This window comes from Nannospalax galili, unplaced genomic scaffold (assembly GCF_000622305.1).
Source record: "Nannospalax galili isolate Female #2095 unplaced genomic scaffold, S.galili_v1.0 scaffold454, whole genome shotgun sequence".
NCBI lineage: Eukaryota > Metazoa > Chordata > Mammalia > Rodentia > Spalacidae > Nannospalax > Nannospalax galili.
In genome coordinates this window covers 2,292,720-2,310,337 of record NW_008334929.1, presented here as the reverse complement: position 1 = coordinate 2,310,337, position 17,618 = coordinate 2,292,720, and the positions used below count along the sequence as shown (strand labels likewise).

At 39.5% G+C, this 17,618-nt stretch overlaps 1 protein-coding gene across 3 annotated transcripts in view; it reads left to right on the top strand.

The window, feature by feature from the left end:
• Window positions 1-17,618, top strand: part of Cpne8 (copine 8) — a 210,050-nt gene that overhangs the window by 120,547 nt on the left and 71,885 nt on the right. For all 3 annotated transcript variants that reach the window (XM_008829660.3, XM_008829659.3, XM_029561885.1), the window contains exons 7-10: window positions 47-110; window positions 10,276-10,379; window positions 12,925-13,029; window positions 14,899-14,940. In XM_008829660.3, coding sequence (XP_008827882.1) covers window positions 47-110; window positions 10,276-10,379; window positions 12,925-13,029; window positions 14,899-14,940 — 315 coding nt within the window. The remainder of the gene's footprint in view (window positions 1-46; window positions 111-10,275; window positions 10,380-12,924; window positions 13,030-14,898; window positions 14,941-17,618) is intronic.

Genomic DNA, 17,618 nt, shown 5'->3' with positions numbered 1-17,618 from the left:
CTATATTAATTAGCACAATGAGCTAACTATGTTTTTGTTGTTGTAGAGGAATCCCAGGCAGGAAATGCGGCACAATTATACTCACAGCGGAGGAGTTAAACTGCTGCAGGGTGAGTAAATGCTTTTTTTTTGTTTAAGATTATATTTAATGCTTCCTAGAAACAACACATACAAATTCTCAATTAGTCTTAGAGAAAATGTTTTAAATTAAGTTACATCATGCTGTACTTCACGGAATGATGAACTAGATACTTAATGCTTTGACCAGAGGGACTACATTTCATATTCTAAGAGGAAGGTCACTGATTTTAAAGTTTTTAATAACAATAAAATGTACTGGAACATGTGACTCCATGGTGAAGTGCATGAGGCCCTCAGCATAATCCCCAAACCACAAAATGAATGAATGAATGAACAGATGTATTACGTTCTTGTATCAACATAATGTTTTAGGCACTAGTACAATAAATTGTCATTTATACCAGTCAGTTCAACCCCCCCCCCCAAAATTTTGAAGGTTTATTTATAATTTTGAAGGACTATTTCTGGTCACTTGAATTTTCCTCCACAGATCTAACTGAATTGCTTCAGAATTTATAATGGTTTTATCTTTTGGGAAGCCTGTGATAGAAGAAAAGATCAGTCTAGGAATAGGTCTCTTAGAATACAGTGTTGTGTCTTTAGAAAACTGCTGCCTTTACTGGGGTCTGCTGATTCACCCACTCCTCTTCATGATTCCGCTATTGACAAGATGAGGTGGTCACTGTGACACTCCACCTGAAGGTGATGATGACCCACCGTGACACTCCACATGAATGTGCTCCACAAGGATGGCTCCCTGAACTGGACGCAGTGTGATCTATTGGATGTGGCCCATTGGGCCTCAGGGGATTGTTATTTCTGGAGAAAATAAATATTTTCCCTCTTGGGCCTTTTATATTCAATTTCCACTTGATGATCTTAGGACCTGAAGATTCCAGAAATAGAAAAACTTCATTCTTTGGCTTTGACCACGGGTTCCCCCCTTGAGAGGCAAGCAAACATTATTTTGTAAAACTTAGCATTTATCTTTTCTGATCTTATTTCAGTGGCAACTGCCAAATAATTTTGAATTTAAAAAATGTATTATTTGAGAATACCATATATGTTTATGGCCTAAATTAGCTTTAAATGTAAACTTGACACAGTCCAGAGTCTCTGAGAGGACAGCCTCAGTGGAGGAACTGTTGGGTGAGACTGGCCTCTGAGCACGTCTGTGGGTGATGGTCTTTACTGCTAATTGTGGCATCAGGGCCCAGCCCACTGTGGTCAGTGGCATCCCAGGGTCCTGGGCTTACTTGCTAAGCAGGAGTCAGGAGCGAGGCAGCCAGAGTGAACCAGAGATTGAGGCAGAGGGTGGGCCCGCAAGCAGTGTTCCTCCATGGTCTGCTTTTTGTTTCTGCCCTGACAGCCCTCGGTGACAGACTGTGACCTGGAAGGGTTGGCCCTCCCTTCCCTAAGTTGCTTTTGGTCACAATATTTGTCATAGCAATTGAAAAGAAACTAGAAGAGTATGCAATATATTTTCATCATATTAGCCCCCTTCCCCCTCCAATTAATCCCTTACAGATACCCTTGCCAAGTCTCCCTCCCAACTTGATATCCCCTTTTCATAGCCGCTGAGCCCAGTCAGTGCTGTCTGTATATGCAGAGGCGTAAGGCCATCCACTGGAACTCGGGGAACCTACAGGGACCACTTCTCTGAAGAAAACTGATTCCCCATGCCTCACCCTTTAACCGCTAAAGCTTTTCAGCTCGGGGAGGGAATTCCTCAGCCCTTCCTCCAACTATGCAAGATATTTGACTGGCTTATTCCTATGCAGGCATCCACAGCCACTGTGAATTCATGAGTGCAATGGTCCTGTCATATCCAGAAGGCATTATTTTGTAAAGGTCCTCCCCAACCTTTGGCTCTTAGAATCTTTCCACCTGCCATTTTTCAATGTTCTCTGAGCCCTGTTGGGAGGGGGTATGGTATAGAAATACAACTTAGGGAAGAGCATGCCACAGTTACTCTGTGTACTCTCTATTAATCACAGGCTGCTGCAAAAATCAAGCTTCTTTGATGAGGGTTGAGTCCTCATGATGAGGGTACTTATCTCTTTGTACAGAGATAAACATTTATAAGGCAGTTTGATACAATTTTTATTTAGCAAAATAATAGTAATAGGTTATTGACTAGGGTCTGTGGCCCTTCCAGCTGCAGCTTCTTGGCTAGGTATACAGTACCAGACCTCAGTGTATCCAAGAAGAGGGGCTTAAATATAACCAGAAAACAGTTGATTATACCCATAACTTTCATGCCACTATTGTACCAAGGAGCATATCTTGTTGTTATTGTAGCTCTCAGGGTTCACAGCTGGGTAAGACTGTTTATGACTTTCCTTACTTGGCACCTGTATATAGCACCATCAGGTACTGTGAAAACTAACCAGCAGAGAGGAAGCTTCCAACTTGATTCTCTGTGTCCTGTGACCCAAGTATGTGGTGTCTTCAACAATATGGTCTTACCATCAAGTTCTGGTGGATAACCAAGAGCAATAGCCTGTTTGGTTTGGTGGGTGTTCTAAGGGACTTCCCTCACCAGCAACTCAAAGATGGTAATCCACAACTGACACTGGTCTTTTTATTTGATAGTCTGTGGCATCAGCGAGGAATAGTATTCCTTCATTTGGATAACTCCATTTATACACTTGTTATACATATGGAAATACATACATACATACATACATACAAACAAACAGCTGATTTGCTTCCATGTCCCATCTCTTGTGAACACAGCCAAAGGGAACATGGGTGAGCAGGTATCTCTCACCCAGGTAGGATATAGAATCCTTTGGGGACATACCTGAGTGGTGTTGTTACAGGAAACACCTCTCTCAGAACAGGCGTCAGGACTTAATGGAGAAATCAGACCTTTTATTTGTGTTGGCAATGGAGTCTGGAGATATTTCCAAAGCCAGAGTCACCAGGCATCAGGTTTTTACAGTGTTTATATATAATCCCACATCATTCAAGACCCACTCCATCACTGGTGGGTTTGAATTCCTCCTAGACTGCAGGCTAGGCACAGGTTTGCAGGGGTCTCCAGCCCACATGGTAGGAGGTGGGGATGCTTCCTTAGGCAAAGCTTTTATGGTTCTGTTTCTCAACCAGCTTCAGCTTTCATCTCAGCATATCTGGGTCATATGGTAGATCTATTTCTATGTACTTTTTATGTGTATGATGTTTTGCCTGAATGTATGCAAGTGCACCACATGCATACAATGCCTGCAGATACCAAAAGAGGTCATTGGAAAACCTGGAACTTGAGTAAGAGGTGGTTGTTAGCCACCATGTGGGTGCTGGGAACTGAACCCGGTCCTCTGCAAGAGCAGCCAATGCTCTTGACCTCTGAGCCATCTTTACAGCCCCAATTTCTAAGTCTTTGAGGAACCTCCAGACTGATTTCCATTCTGGCCACAGTTGTTATACAGTGAAATCTAGTTTCATTTTTAGTTATGCCAAAACTATAATTTATTTTAAGGGGCTTTTTTGCTACTATAACAAAATGAGCCTCCAAACTTAAAGAAAGGTGACATTACATTTTCTAGTTGTACTGACTGGGGAGCACCAAAGATCAGGCTTCAGAGTTCAGTGTCAGTAAGTCAGGGCTACACCTTTTTGCAAAGATCCGCCATTTTGGTTGAACTGTGACAATTCTCAATGTCACACTTTGTGGTTTCTAGAACAGTACAACTTATTTCTGTAGATTCTTGACCTGTAGACCCCTGGAAAGGCTGGTCAAGAGGGGTGTTTACAGATCATCTGTTATTTTTAACTCGCCACTCCCTAGTAACCCGTAGCAATGTCTAATCGTTTCATCCCCTCCCCTTCCTCCTCCATTTCCCTCTAAACATCCCAGCTCCTAAGTAGATGAGGAGCTCTCTGGCTCCTTGAACTAGTGAGCTCTCTGCTCTGCTTCCCACACACCCCAAGTTAAACCTGTGCTTTGTAGTCACTCATTTACTTGTCTGCCTTTTCTTATACTTTTTCTTACAGTGTCCAAACACTCATTTCCATCTTTTACCAAATAGAGATGGCAATTGTTGCTGGTTAAAGTAGAAAAAGAACAGGGCCCATAATAAAGTGCTTCTAGCAACCATGTGGGACGGTTTGTTCCTCCCACTCCACCCCAACAACGTCTGCAAATAGGAGATCCAGAACCAGGTTTCTCCTAGTACGTACATTTCCTTGTTAATCAACCACTTCCCATGTGTATTGTCTACATATTGGTATATTGCTAGAAAAATGCTTACAAAGGAATGAATGAAAAATTAAGTAGCATTTTCACATCATCTTCTGGAGTTAATCTAAGAAAACAGTGAGAATTTTTTGTGGATGCTTAAGAAGTAGTGTTAGACTCCACAAGATAAAGAAGAGTTGATGTTCACATTTTCTCCAAATAGCACTTAAAACTATGATCCCTTGATTTAATCTGAGTTAATTTAGTACACTATAGCTTTCCAAAATTTTCAGAATCTCCTTTCAGTGAAAAAAATACATACAAATTCCCAAGAGTATAGATTTGAATTTTAAATAAGTGTATATTTCCTACCACTCAAAAAGTGCTTATACAACCTAATTGAATAATGTTTAATTGCCTTGATATGAAGTCCTGTAGAAAATGAGCACTTGAATGCACAATGTTAAAGCAATGGTTAGTTTGGAATAATGTACAGATATATAATTATGTTACATATGAAAACGAAGCTATTTTGTTTTTATTGAATCCAAGTACCAAAGAAATTATTCTAAATGTAGGTTTTCAAACATTGTGGTGTGGAGAGAGAGAGAGAGAGAGAGAGAGAGAGAGAGAGAGACAGAGAGAGAGAGAGACAGAGAGAAGAGACAGAGAGAGAGACAGAGACAGAGAGAGACTGACTGTCCACAAGTTCAGCTGGAATTTGAAAACCAAAATCCAAAGCTCCTAGGACAGCCTGGATCCTCTACGTATTCTTGGTGATGTAGACCAGGCCCACTAGTTTTGGATTGATAACTTAAACAAAGAAAAGTCTGATAGACCCACGGTCACAAACTGAGTTACGTCAGGACCGACCTTGAACTTACATAGACTCATCTGGCCTGGTGAGCCAGGAGGGGTCTTGCTAGTGAGAGAGAAAAACCTGCCAGGTCCTTCTAGGGTCAGGGGGAAGTCAGAAGTTTGCCATCTTATCTAAGAGGCCACCATAAAAGTCAATAGCAGAGATCCAGGTGGAGTCCCAGAGCAAAGGATGCCCCTTTGATGAAAGCTGTCTCTTTAAGGTGCGCTAAGGGGATAACCTTCTTAACAATCCTTTCTCACCTACTTACTGTTTTATTCTTTCTTAAGCAAAGACTGAATCCAAATAATATATATGGCACATTGTAGTAAATTGGACTTTTAGCCCCCCAACCCGCCTGGTCTCACAAAGCCTGAGAGTTAGAAAAATGTTTATATTTTAGTAAAACCTTGGTATATTATTAGAATGACCTGGAAGTGAGGGTCTATCCCCTACAAACAAGAAATGGCAGAAAATGAAACGCATCCAGAACCCAGAATCTTTTCATCCTTTTCATGTTAACACTGTAGTTGCAGTTTTAGATGACAGAAGACCCCACAGTCAGTAAAAAAAAAAGTCATTTTCTCTCCCTCCAGTGCCACCTGAAATCTATGGAGGATTCCCAGTGAGACCTGATCAAAATCACCCCCCCAACTCCACTGACCCTTATCAAAGGTTATGAGAGGAATACTTTTTATCTCTTTCCCCCCCTAAATTTTATTTAAAGGAAAAGCCGTCAAGGTAAAATGATACTTTTGACAAAACAAAAACAAAACTACATAGTATCCAGGCACTTCTAACCTGCTCCTGTACTAAAAATTTCAAGGAGATGAACTTTGAGATTCACGTGTGCCCACTTCATCTGAAAACTTACCTATATGGACTTCAAAGACACTGGATGGGACTCATCTTCAGCTAACTGACCATCCAGTACCCCAAGTAACTGAACATGTTTTTATTCCTCAAATTCTTTTATTATTAGATATATTTTGTTTGTTTTTTCTTCGATATATATTTTTGTTGAAGTTTGTATGCTTCATATACATCTTCATCATATTTAGATCCCCTCCCCTTACTGCACACCGCCCCCAAACACACACCATCTGTAAGCAAAGCAGGTGGGAGAACTCATGGGAAGTGCCCTTCAGAAAAGCATTGCTGCTCTGGTGCAAGGGAGACCTTAGCATGGTCTGTTGTGGTCTTACCCTCCCTCTGGGTACTTAGTCTTGCTTAGATGGATCGACTGGTCTGTGCTTACTGGTGGCCTATAGCCCTGATCCTCAGTTGCCTTGTTTATACCCTAGATAGCTCTGATCCCCTCTGTAAAGTGAGTTCAAGGCCAGCCTGTTCTACATAGTGAGTTCCAGGAGAGCTGGGGCTAGAGGGAGACCCTGTCTCAAAACAAACAAACAAAAAAAAAGTGAAAAGAATGGAGAGATCCAGGGAGGGTCCCTGTTCCCCTTTGAATCTCTCCAGCCTACATCCAGAGAGTCAGCTCTGGCCGAGGAAGGAGGAAGTCTGTGCAACCCAGTATTCCCTGAATTTAATTTTCAGAGTGGGACTACTTTGCACTTGCATCTGTGGTCTGGGTCTCTGGCAGTTTAAATTATAACCTAGATATTTCTGATGCCTCTGTTCCTGAAAGTACATTCATTTTCCTCTAACCTTAACTCAAAACAGGTGAATCAGGGTGAAAAGTGGAGTCTCCCCTTGGCAGGGCTGCTAATCTATCTCCTGCAGAGGGAAATAAGACTGCAGTGTATCTCAAAGCTGAACAACTGATAGCTAATAAGAAAGGACCTGAGTCTTAGCCTAATATAAGTTTTGAGAGTTTCTGACTTGCCAAGGAGGATAAGGAAGGTATGTGATACCGGAGGCGAAATAGAGATTCCTCTGCAGACCTTAGTATCCTCTTGATCTCACATCTGTTTTCTTAATCTGTGTTGTGCCAAATTCTCACCCGAGAGACCTGCGTGTGCTATCTCTGGGGATCCCAGGGCCATGTGGTCCTAACGCAGACTGACAAAACCAACACTATACATTCTGTTTGGGTCTTTGGTTTATGACATCCAGGAAAGGGTTACCTAAAAAGGCCTGATCACCTGTGGGCCCTGTCTTTACACCTCGGCTAAGCTTTGAGATCTGCCGTCTGCCAGTGGCCCACCAGCTGCCCAGGTGCTGGGTTGGCCAAGCAGGCAATTCTTCCAGGCTTCCCAGTGTCCTCAGAACCCCCCAGGCAACCAAAGCTGACCGACTGGGTGGGAGGGGTGACTGTCTCTAGTTCCCTTGGAGGACACGCCTATCCAACAGTCAGTTCGCATTACATTTCTTAATTTAGGTAAGAAGCAAGCACTAGAAGCATTTGTAGTGAAGTTTTCATCTAAAGAGGGCTATCTGGAGACCGCTTTAAATTTACAGGTGAATTTGATTTAAGTCCCTGTACTCTAGAGAATACTGACCACAGAAAACAAACAAAAAACCTAAATCAACTCAGCAGCTGATGGATCTGCCTACTCATTTTCCTTAGCCTCTCTCTGTTGCTGGAACTTGAAAGTAAAAGCAAAGGTACAGAGGGGCGAAAGCATTCTATCTCCGTTAGAGACCAACAGGCCGAAGTATACCTGGCTAAAGAGGCGCATGCAGACCCACCAGAGCAATGCAGCCAGCCTCCTGCCCAAGGCTGGTTCTGCCTCAACTAGCACAGCTGTCCACTGCAAACAGCTTGTGGAGCACCTGGCAGTTTTCCCTTTGGTTTCTTGCTGGGATTTGTGTTTTTCCAACATCCATCCCTGGGGTGCTGCAAATTCACATGAGCTTTCCAGGTATAGCCATCTCAAAGTGTTAGTGGGCTGGTGTTGATGCAATCTGCTTCAGAAAACTGTGTCCCCTTTAGAGACTAGCCTCATGGGAAACTATGAGTGAAAATAAGAAATAGGGGCTGGAGAGATGGCTCAGCGGTTAAGAACACTGGCTGTTCTTGCAGAAGACCCGGGTTCAAATCCCAACACCCACATGACAGCTAACAACTGTCCGTAACTCCAGTTCCAGGGGATCCGATAGCCTCTTCTGACCTGTGCGGGCATTGCACAACACGGGTGCACTTACCTACATGCAGGCAATACCTTGTATACATATAAAATAGAAATAATAAAATTAAAAAAAATAAAGCACTCAACATAGAGGTTTGATATTGCCTCCTTTGTCTGACACAGGAAACACATTGGTCTTCTCACGTGACAGTAAAGTCTGTGTTAGAATTTCCTGTGTCTCCCGTTTGCATGACCCCATGAGGCATCCAGGATGGTGAAAATAAAAAGAAAATAAAATTTTGGAGAAGTCTATTCCATGGTCTCAACCCAAGTAGGAGTCCATCCATAGGCAGAGCTGCCAGAAACACAGCATAATGTCTCCCAGATGGATTTTAAAGAAGAAAGAAGGAATTTATTTAATTTTAGATTAAAGCAGTTCCAGGCCTGTCTCTCAGGGATGCAGGAGGGACATAGGTTAAAGGTGGAGGATATAGACGCTTTGAACGAAACCAAAGGTTTGTGTGCCTCTGTGCTGAGTTAGAGCCCAGCACTGTTCCACACTCCCTTCGGGTGCTCAGATTGGGTTTCACCCTGACCAGTGTAAGCTATTCCCCCTACAAGAGTCAGGCTTTCGTTCCACAGCAGTTTTAGTCTCTCTTCACTATTCTTTGGTCATCAACTTGCTTAAGGAACTTTTGAACATTCCGAGCTACATGTTAGTGACTTTTCATTCTGCTTCATGTTAAGGGAGAGATGCACAGAGAGGAGAAATGAGGCACTGACAATAATTCCTGATGCTGATTAGAGAACTCTATAACTATTGTGATAACAACAAAATTTTCAGTCTCTTAGGGAGGGAAGCCTCCCTGGAGCCAGCTGCCAGTGACACCAGAAAGTCTTCAGTCTTAGCCTCAGAAAGAATTCTTTTTCCCAGTGATGTAGACAGTAGAGTTAGGAGTGTTGTCTAAGGGCACTTTCTTTTTAGAGAGAAGTTGAAAGTTAAATCACCAACCTGGGGATTCAGCTGTGCTAGTTCTGGCTTCCCTTCCCTCTGAGGACCAGCAGAGAGACGCTGAGAACCCAATGGCAGTTCTCTCTCTGGCCTCTCTCTGGTTTGGTGTAGCTTGTACTGACCTCGATAAGTGGGCCTCAAAGAAATCCCTGACAAAGTACCACAAAATGTTATGTTTATGGGTATCGCTTCGGTTAATTTTCTCTAGCATTTAAAGAATTAAAGGGCAGGAAGAATCTCAGACATAGCAGGCAACAAACTTTATTAAAAATAAACACACACACAGACACACAGGGACACACACACAGACACAGAGAGACACACAGACAGACACACACACACACATACACAGTGGCGGGGGCGGGGGAGGGTTTAGGAACTGAAATCTAAAGCCCTTGGAGGGCCTAGATCTTTTCATTGTTCTTGGTGATATACGACATGCCTTCCTCCCCTAATTTTGGATTGGCCAACTTAAACAAGAAAGGAAGGCTGACAGGCTGCAGCTCCAAACCTTGGAATTATCTAGATTGGTCTGGACCAGTGAGCCAGAAGAAGGCCTTGCCCATGGGAGAAAAAAACCTCCCAGTCTTTCCTGGGTGAGGAGGAGCTAGAAGTTTTCCGTCTTCGTTGCTCATCAGTGGCTCTTTATCTGTCTGTCCTATTGTGGCTCATATGTTGTCCCGTATTTCTTCATAATAAAGGATTTCTTCCAACTAGATTATAATAAGGGCTCACAGATATACTTAGGGAAAGAGATGCTTATTAAATATATCCTAAGTGAGCAAGAACTTCAAAAAATGTTCATTCTTATAATGTGCACTTGAATAAGACAAAGTGTGATTAAAAAACTGCATTATAGGATTGGAAGTCTGGAAGCATCTAGACCATTATCACTGGGGGAGGAGGCAGTCACAGGTTTCTGTAAAGTAACAGTTCTCTGATTTGAGTGTTCCAGGAACGTTTTAAATCTCATAATCCTTTAAAATCCCTTGTCTGGAGCTCTGATGCCCATGACCATTTGCTAAAATGACAATTTGTTTCCTTGTCAAATCTTGTTTAAGAACTGTTGTTTCTTGTTCCATCTTGTGAGCTGTTGTATTAATTGTATTTTCAGGATGCTGTCTTGATGCAGTTCTGTGCAAACAAGTTAGACAAGAAGGATTTCTTCGGAAAGTCCGATCCTTTTCTTGTATTTTATCGAAGTAATGAAGATGGAAGGTAATTTTATCTGGTTTTCTTTTTAATTCTGTGATAGTTGTCCTGTTATTTCTTTCAGAGACGATCATTAAATTGATTAACAGAATAACATATTTGGATTTTTTTAAAGGATATGATTTTGTTATTTCAATAACTAATTTTATAAGCATTTGTATATAGTGATTGATGTGTATAAAATAATCTACTTTTTGTGAAATTTTGAAATTCTCTTAATAGTGTAAACTAATGATATTTTTGAGAAGCTGGAGGTAACAAGTCTGTTTTATAAATTAAACCATTTTCTTAGAGAAGGTTAGGGTTATTTGCATTACATTTTATGCTACTGGACTTTTTTGAGTAATCTCTGAGTATAAATAAAGTTTTCATTGTATTGCAGTGGTAGTGAGTCATGTACAGAGTCGTACGTGCAGAGTTCACTGTTTATGGCTACCCGTTTCTTGTTTCATGTGACTTGTACCATCAGCATTTGTGAGAAGGGTTACTCACTAAAAATATAACCAAGAGTATGTTGCCAAGAATTAAATTTTGTCTATGATATTTAATAGGTATGGGATCATAGGCACCTTTATGACTAACGTGTTGAGATACAGGTTCCTCATTTATAAATGAGGTGATCTAGCTCACAGGGTAACAGGCTTAAATGAGTTACTACATGAAGTCATTTGGAGGTGTTTCTCACACCTAAGAACTTCAACATTAATTAGATTTATGATTCTGTTATAGTATATTTCATTTGCTTGTTCTTAAAATGCATAATAAAATATTAAGAGAAAATGTTAATTAGAAATAAAAGCAAAGGAAATGGAATTTTTAAAGATCTGCTATTACTGTACTTTTAATGAAGTTGTAAAAGACATCAGTGATTGTTATTTCTATTTGAGCATTGATGTTATCCATATGAAAATGTTGAAGGAAATAATCAATAATCACATTTGTTAGTCATTTCAATCCCAGTGCTCTGTGTCCTCTTTTATACTGCTTGTTCCTGAAGTCTGTTTTATTCTTTGTTTTCTTTGTGAAAAATAATTTTATAATCATAGGATTTCATCTTATTACCCAATGAAAACTGCTTTCTCATGATTATGATTAGAAAATAATTTATTAATTGAATAAAATCTATTTTAAAATTTGGTAAATCTCAGTTCAGACTTTTTTTTTCCCGTAGTATATTCATAGAAATCTAGTTCACCATATAGGTCCAAACATATGTTAATGAATATGTATTAAGGTGTTAATGTTTGTAGTTTTGTTTTGGTGAAATTGGAGTAAGAATTATTATTTAAATATTGCTCACATTTACATATGTTTTGCTTACTTTTAACATTTGTTTGAATATAAAGTTATTTCAAAAATTTTCTTCCACCAAATGTGGTTGAGGTTCATTTTACAAGAAAAAAGAAAACTTATTCTCTGCTAGAAACAGTAATTAAAACTTTTTAATATGTGATTTTAAATTCTTATTTTCCTGATTTCATGTTTATTTTACAACAGCCTATATCCATAGCTAAGCAATAATTTTCCTTTAGAAGTAGTACTTTTTGGTAAAACCTTCATTTAAAGTTTCTTGTCAGGTTATTTATTAAGAATTTTTCTTATGATTTTATTTGTGTTTATGTAACAGTAATCTTGACTATTGTCCAAAGCCACCTTAGAATCCAGTTGGAATTCCACTAGTGAGATTTTCATGTTGACAATCATATCTACTGTGTTATAAATGAGAATAAGTATTAAAAGAAAAAGAAATTCCTGTTCATGAATGTCTCTCTAAGCAGATGAGTTGCTGTCATATAAGGAGAAATTTCAAATGTGAAGCTATTAAATTTCTAAAACTACTGACTCTAGGATTGTAACAAATTTTTATTTTTACCCTAATCAAAGTAGCCAAATGAATATACTAACTGTTGATTGCCTCTAGTTTTTATAATCAGGTACATAGAGATTAAAGACACATGTGCAAATATCTAAGCATTAGTAGCACTAAAAATGTAGGAAACAGCATATTTAAAATGAAACCTCTAAAGGTTAAAAACTCATTCAATTTTATGTCTTACAGGATTTATACTAAGTTCAATAAATTAACTTTTAAAATAACATTAGGATGTATTGAACTTGTAGAAAATTATTTGGGGTAAGTGTTGCACAGTCTCATCATTTGGCATTCCAGAGTGCTAATCTTACAAGTTTTAAAATCCATGTCTTGAGACTAGAGATGGTTCAGTGGTTATGAACACTTGCTGTTCTTCCAGAGGACCTGGGTTTGATTCCTAGCATCCACATGGCAGCTAACAACCATCTATAACTCGAGTTCCAGGAGATCCAACACCCTCTATTGGCCTATATGGGCTTTGCACTTACAGATGTGCAGTCAATACACTCAAACACATAAAAGAAAAATAATAAAAATAAATTAAAATCTAAATCTCTATATTAAAACCAATGCAGAAACAGAGGGACTGGTAACATTCACTCTCCCCAGGAAGAGGAGGATAACCCAATAACATGTCATCATTGAATCCTGAAAGTAACTGAGGACTCTCTTTTACAGTTTTACAATTTGTCATAAAACGGAAGTTGTCAAAAACACTCTAAATCCTGTGTGGCAAGCATTCAAGATCTCAGTGAGAGCACTGTGCAATGGAGATTATGACAGGTGAGAGAGGTGGGAACTGAGGGTGTGGGATTACCACAGGGGAGACAGGTGGGAGCTGAGCGTATGGGTTACCACAGGGGAGACAGGTGGGAACTGAGGGTGTGGATTACTACTGGTGAGAGACATGGGAACTGATCGTGTACAGTGTTCATAGAAGATGGAACTGGAATCTGATCTACATTATTATCTAAATGAAGGTGACTTCTTTATTTATGTAAACATTTTTTTTTACAAAAGCATGGATGAATTTCTCAAAAATTTTTCATGCAACTTTGCTTTAATTCATGTTGATTTGGGGAATAGAGATAACTTTATGTAGTTTAAACTTTGATAAAACTGACAGATTTTTTTCTAAGAATGAACATGTGAAAAGTGTTAAAAGTATACTGAATATTAGTTTAAGTTTTAGCTTAGTGTTCAAAGTGTTTCCGAGTCCTCAGGCTTTCCTAGATCCCATCCTGCCAGAGTAGGTAGGTGCCTGTCTTAATTACTTTTCTGTTGCTGTGATAAAACACCATGACCAAAGGAACTTATAAAAGGAAGAGTTTATTTAGTTTAAGTTTTCAAAAGGGCAAGAGTCCATCATGGTGGGGAGGCATGGTGGGAGAGGTAGCTGTAATAGGAGCAGAAACTAAACTCTGACATCTTCAAGCAGGCAGAGGAGGCATAGAGTGGCTGGAGATCCAGCAATGTTTAAGACATCTCTAAGCCCACCCCCAGTGATGTGCTTCTTCCTGCATGACCACACTTTCTAAGACCTCCCCAAACAGCGCCATCAACTGAGGACAAAATGTCTGAGTACTTGAATACTTGGAGTCTATGGGGGCATTCTTACTCAAACCACCACAGTGCCCATCACTCACAGGAACATGGCTAGATTACTGCGGGTCTTTAGATCATGGACCACTAACTCATAACAGATCTGTAGATACAGAACAGAAAGTTTTACACATAGCTAAGCCAAATCATTCTGACAATCTTTACACATGCCTAAAGATTTGAAAATTTTCTCCTATGGAAGTTTATTATAGTTATATTGTTAAAAAAATCTATGGAATCAAAACAAAAGTAATGAATAAAGCATAAAATTTCAATCTGTTATTTTACTTGTCCTAAGATGTTAGCAAAAATGAAAGGATTTTATGCTCTTGGGGATTATTGAATCAGATCCTGCTAGTAGCTCAGGCTGGCTTTGAACTGGTGAATGTCTTGATTTTGCCTCTCAAGTGCTGAGGTTACAAGTGTGCACCACCACACTATGCCCAGAGATGGTTCATTCCACTAACCAGTATCATAGTAAAAACTATACACAGTGCATCCTTGGGTTTGCTTTGAAATGTATGGTGTCATTTGACTGGTTAGTAACTTTATTTAGCTGAATCATTCTTTTCCAAAGAAAGTGGTTCTTACATATTTTCTGATTAGCAGCATCAACACCACCTGGTTACCTTGCAGAAATTCAAACTCCCAGGCCCCACCCAGACCTGCTGAGCCAGAAACTCTGGGAAATCAGTTTATTAAGTCACATCTAGATAAGCTCTGCATATGACTCTAATCCATATGAATTTGAGAAATATGCTCCAAGACAGTGGTCTCCATGAGGGAGAGGTGGATGTGTATCTCCCTGGGGAGGGTTATTGCCCACTGATGTTCTTGACATGCTGAGGAATTAATAGAGTCTTGAAACTGACTTTAAGATGTGAATTGAATTATAGTAATAAAATTAGCTAAATCAACTTCAAATTACTTTGTGAAATAATAAGCTTATAGTCTCTAAGAAAATCTGACTGAAATTTATCTTTTAAATTCTGATCATAGTATTTTGGTTGTAGTAAATCCCTTTAATGTGGATCTTTTTTTCCTGGACAGAACGATCAAAGTAGCGGTGTACGACTGGGATAGGGATGGAAGGTGAGCTGTCTTTCCTTTGTGCTCTTCAGAATGTGCTTCCAGAAGAAAGTTCACTGAAATGACTGCAATTTCTTTTAGGCTTCATGTTACTGGTTTTATGTAGCATTGCTGTTAGGTTTACATGTGATTTTATTAATAATGTGTTTTCTTCAACATTGAAATTAAAATAAAGGTTTCCTCACTTGCAGTAAATTAGTAAGGACTTTCGGCTTGCACCTGACGTTTTCTCAATGTACTCAGCTTCTAGTGTTGACTTTTATTGCTGTAGTGACTTAAGCTTCTTCACCTACCAAGATCTGTGAAGATTCCAGTAAATTATATATCCCATTCCATTCAAGGAAATGTATCTAAACATCAGGCCACCACACACACACATACACACACACACACACACACACACACACACGCCCATTCTCACACATACTCTCGCACACTCATACACATACTCAAGCACATATGTGCACACACAGATACATACACTCTCATACAACGTACACACACATACACGCACACATACATGCATACCTGTACACACACACATAAACACACATTCACACACAATAAGTAAAGAAGTGTAAAAATGATTTAAATTTAAGACTACCATTTTTTTCACAGTGGTGGCAACAGGATCCAGGAACTTTCCACACATCAGATGAGCACTTAATCATTTAGCTACCTCCCCAGCTTTTAAGAGACCAGGCTTATAATCAAAGACAATATTTCGATCCTTAAGACTGTAAAACTAAAAAGGATGTGGTTAAGAGTAGAAAACATCTTTAAGGGGAAATTTAAATAATCCTTAGAAATGACTTGCGTGACTATATTAGGAAAATGGACTATAATACTATAATCTTTTTATTTTTAAAAAATATTATTTTTATTTTATGTGTGTGAGTGTATTGACTGCATGTATTAAGTGCACCTGTGTTGTGCATTGCCTGTGGAAGTCAGAAAAAGGCATCCAATTCCCTGGAACTGGAATTATGGACAGCGGTCAGCTGCCATGTGGGTGCTGGGAATCGAACCCATGTCCTCTGCAAGAGCAGTCTGTGCTCTCAACCCCTGAGCCATTTCTCCAGCCCCATCTTATAATCTTTTTAGTGCTACAGTAAAGTGTTTGTTCCCTAATTAAAAAAAATATAAATCAGGAGGCTGGAGAGATGACTCAGCAGTTAAAAGCACTCTGTACTCTTGCAGAGGACCCAGGTTTAGTTCCCAGCACCCACATGGTGGCTAATAACTGTCTGTAACTCCAGTTCCAGGGAATCCAACACCCTCTTCTGGCTTCCAAGGCCATTGCATGACATGGGTGCACACTTGCAGGCAAAACAGTCATTCACATAAAACTAAAAAATACAAGATTAAAAATAGAGACCAGTATTTTAATATAAAGGATCAGTATTTCAATATAAAATATTAATACATGAGATATATACCCTGAATAGTTGTTTAAATGTTAGCAATATACTTAATTTATGGTTGAGTTATTAAACATTAAATAAAATGGATAAATAATTCTTGGTAATCCTCTCAATTAAATAAGAAAATTTGAAAAGCATGTGAGTTTTCAATAGAAAATAATACAGATAATGATATATGGACATAAATTTGATAACCTAATGATAATGACTATGTAGGTTTTCCTGCCTGTGTTACGGGTGGTATAATAACATGGGTCCTGCTTTTTCATGTGCATTTTTGTTTATTTGACATGCTTTCTCAATGCCCAAGAGAACGTTTCCTGTTTGTTGTTTGCTTCCTGACATCTCTACTGTACGTCTGAAATTCTGAGCCTTTGCCATTTTCAACTTTGAATGTAGAGCCAGAACTTGATGCTGCTTCTTAAAAAAAGATTATTAGTGGATGAGTTTTCATTTATAAAAATCTAAACTAGCATTGTACACTGAAAATATAATGCAAGTTCCATGCATAATTTAAAATATTGTACGGACACCATTAGGAAAAGGAATGTAATAATTATTCAATCTTAGATACATAAAATGTTACCTTTTAATATAGAGTTAATATACCAATTTTAAAGGTGGAGTGTACGCTTTTTAAATCTATGGTGTACATTATGGCATGACTCAGTTCAGATTCACTGAGTTTCAAGGGCCCTACAGCAATACTAGGCTGGTGGCTAGTGCTTGGCACAGCATTTTGGCTGTGAGGAAGTCTGTATAATGTGAGTTCTAAGAAACATTATACCACCTGGCTGTGCTGGCTATGCCTGAGTAGTATCACAGCTACTCAGGAGGCCAAGGCAGGAAGATACCAAATTCGAGGCCTCAGGAAGTTAATGAGACCCTGTCTCAAAATAAAAATAAAGGGTAGAAATAGAGCATTTGCTTAGTGCTAAGGGACTGAGACCCATCTCCAGTACAAACACACACCAAAAACACTCTGGAACTCTTTCATTATGTAATGGGAGATTACAGGGCAAGTGTCTATATAATTTTGTATATAAATTTAACCATAGAAGTCTAGTAAGATACTCTGTCCTGTCCATCTAGAGGGAATATTTCAATTAAAAGTTAAAGTGGAGACTACCATCCTCAGGCCTCCTCTTGGGGTAAGTCTATAGCGCAGCTCTCCCCGCGGGGACTCCCTAAGCCACAGTCACCCTTCCATCCCCCCCCCCCCCCCCTTCTCTACTCCCCTTTTGGGTCCTGTGCCCT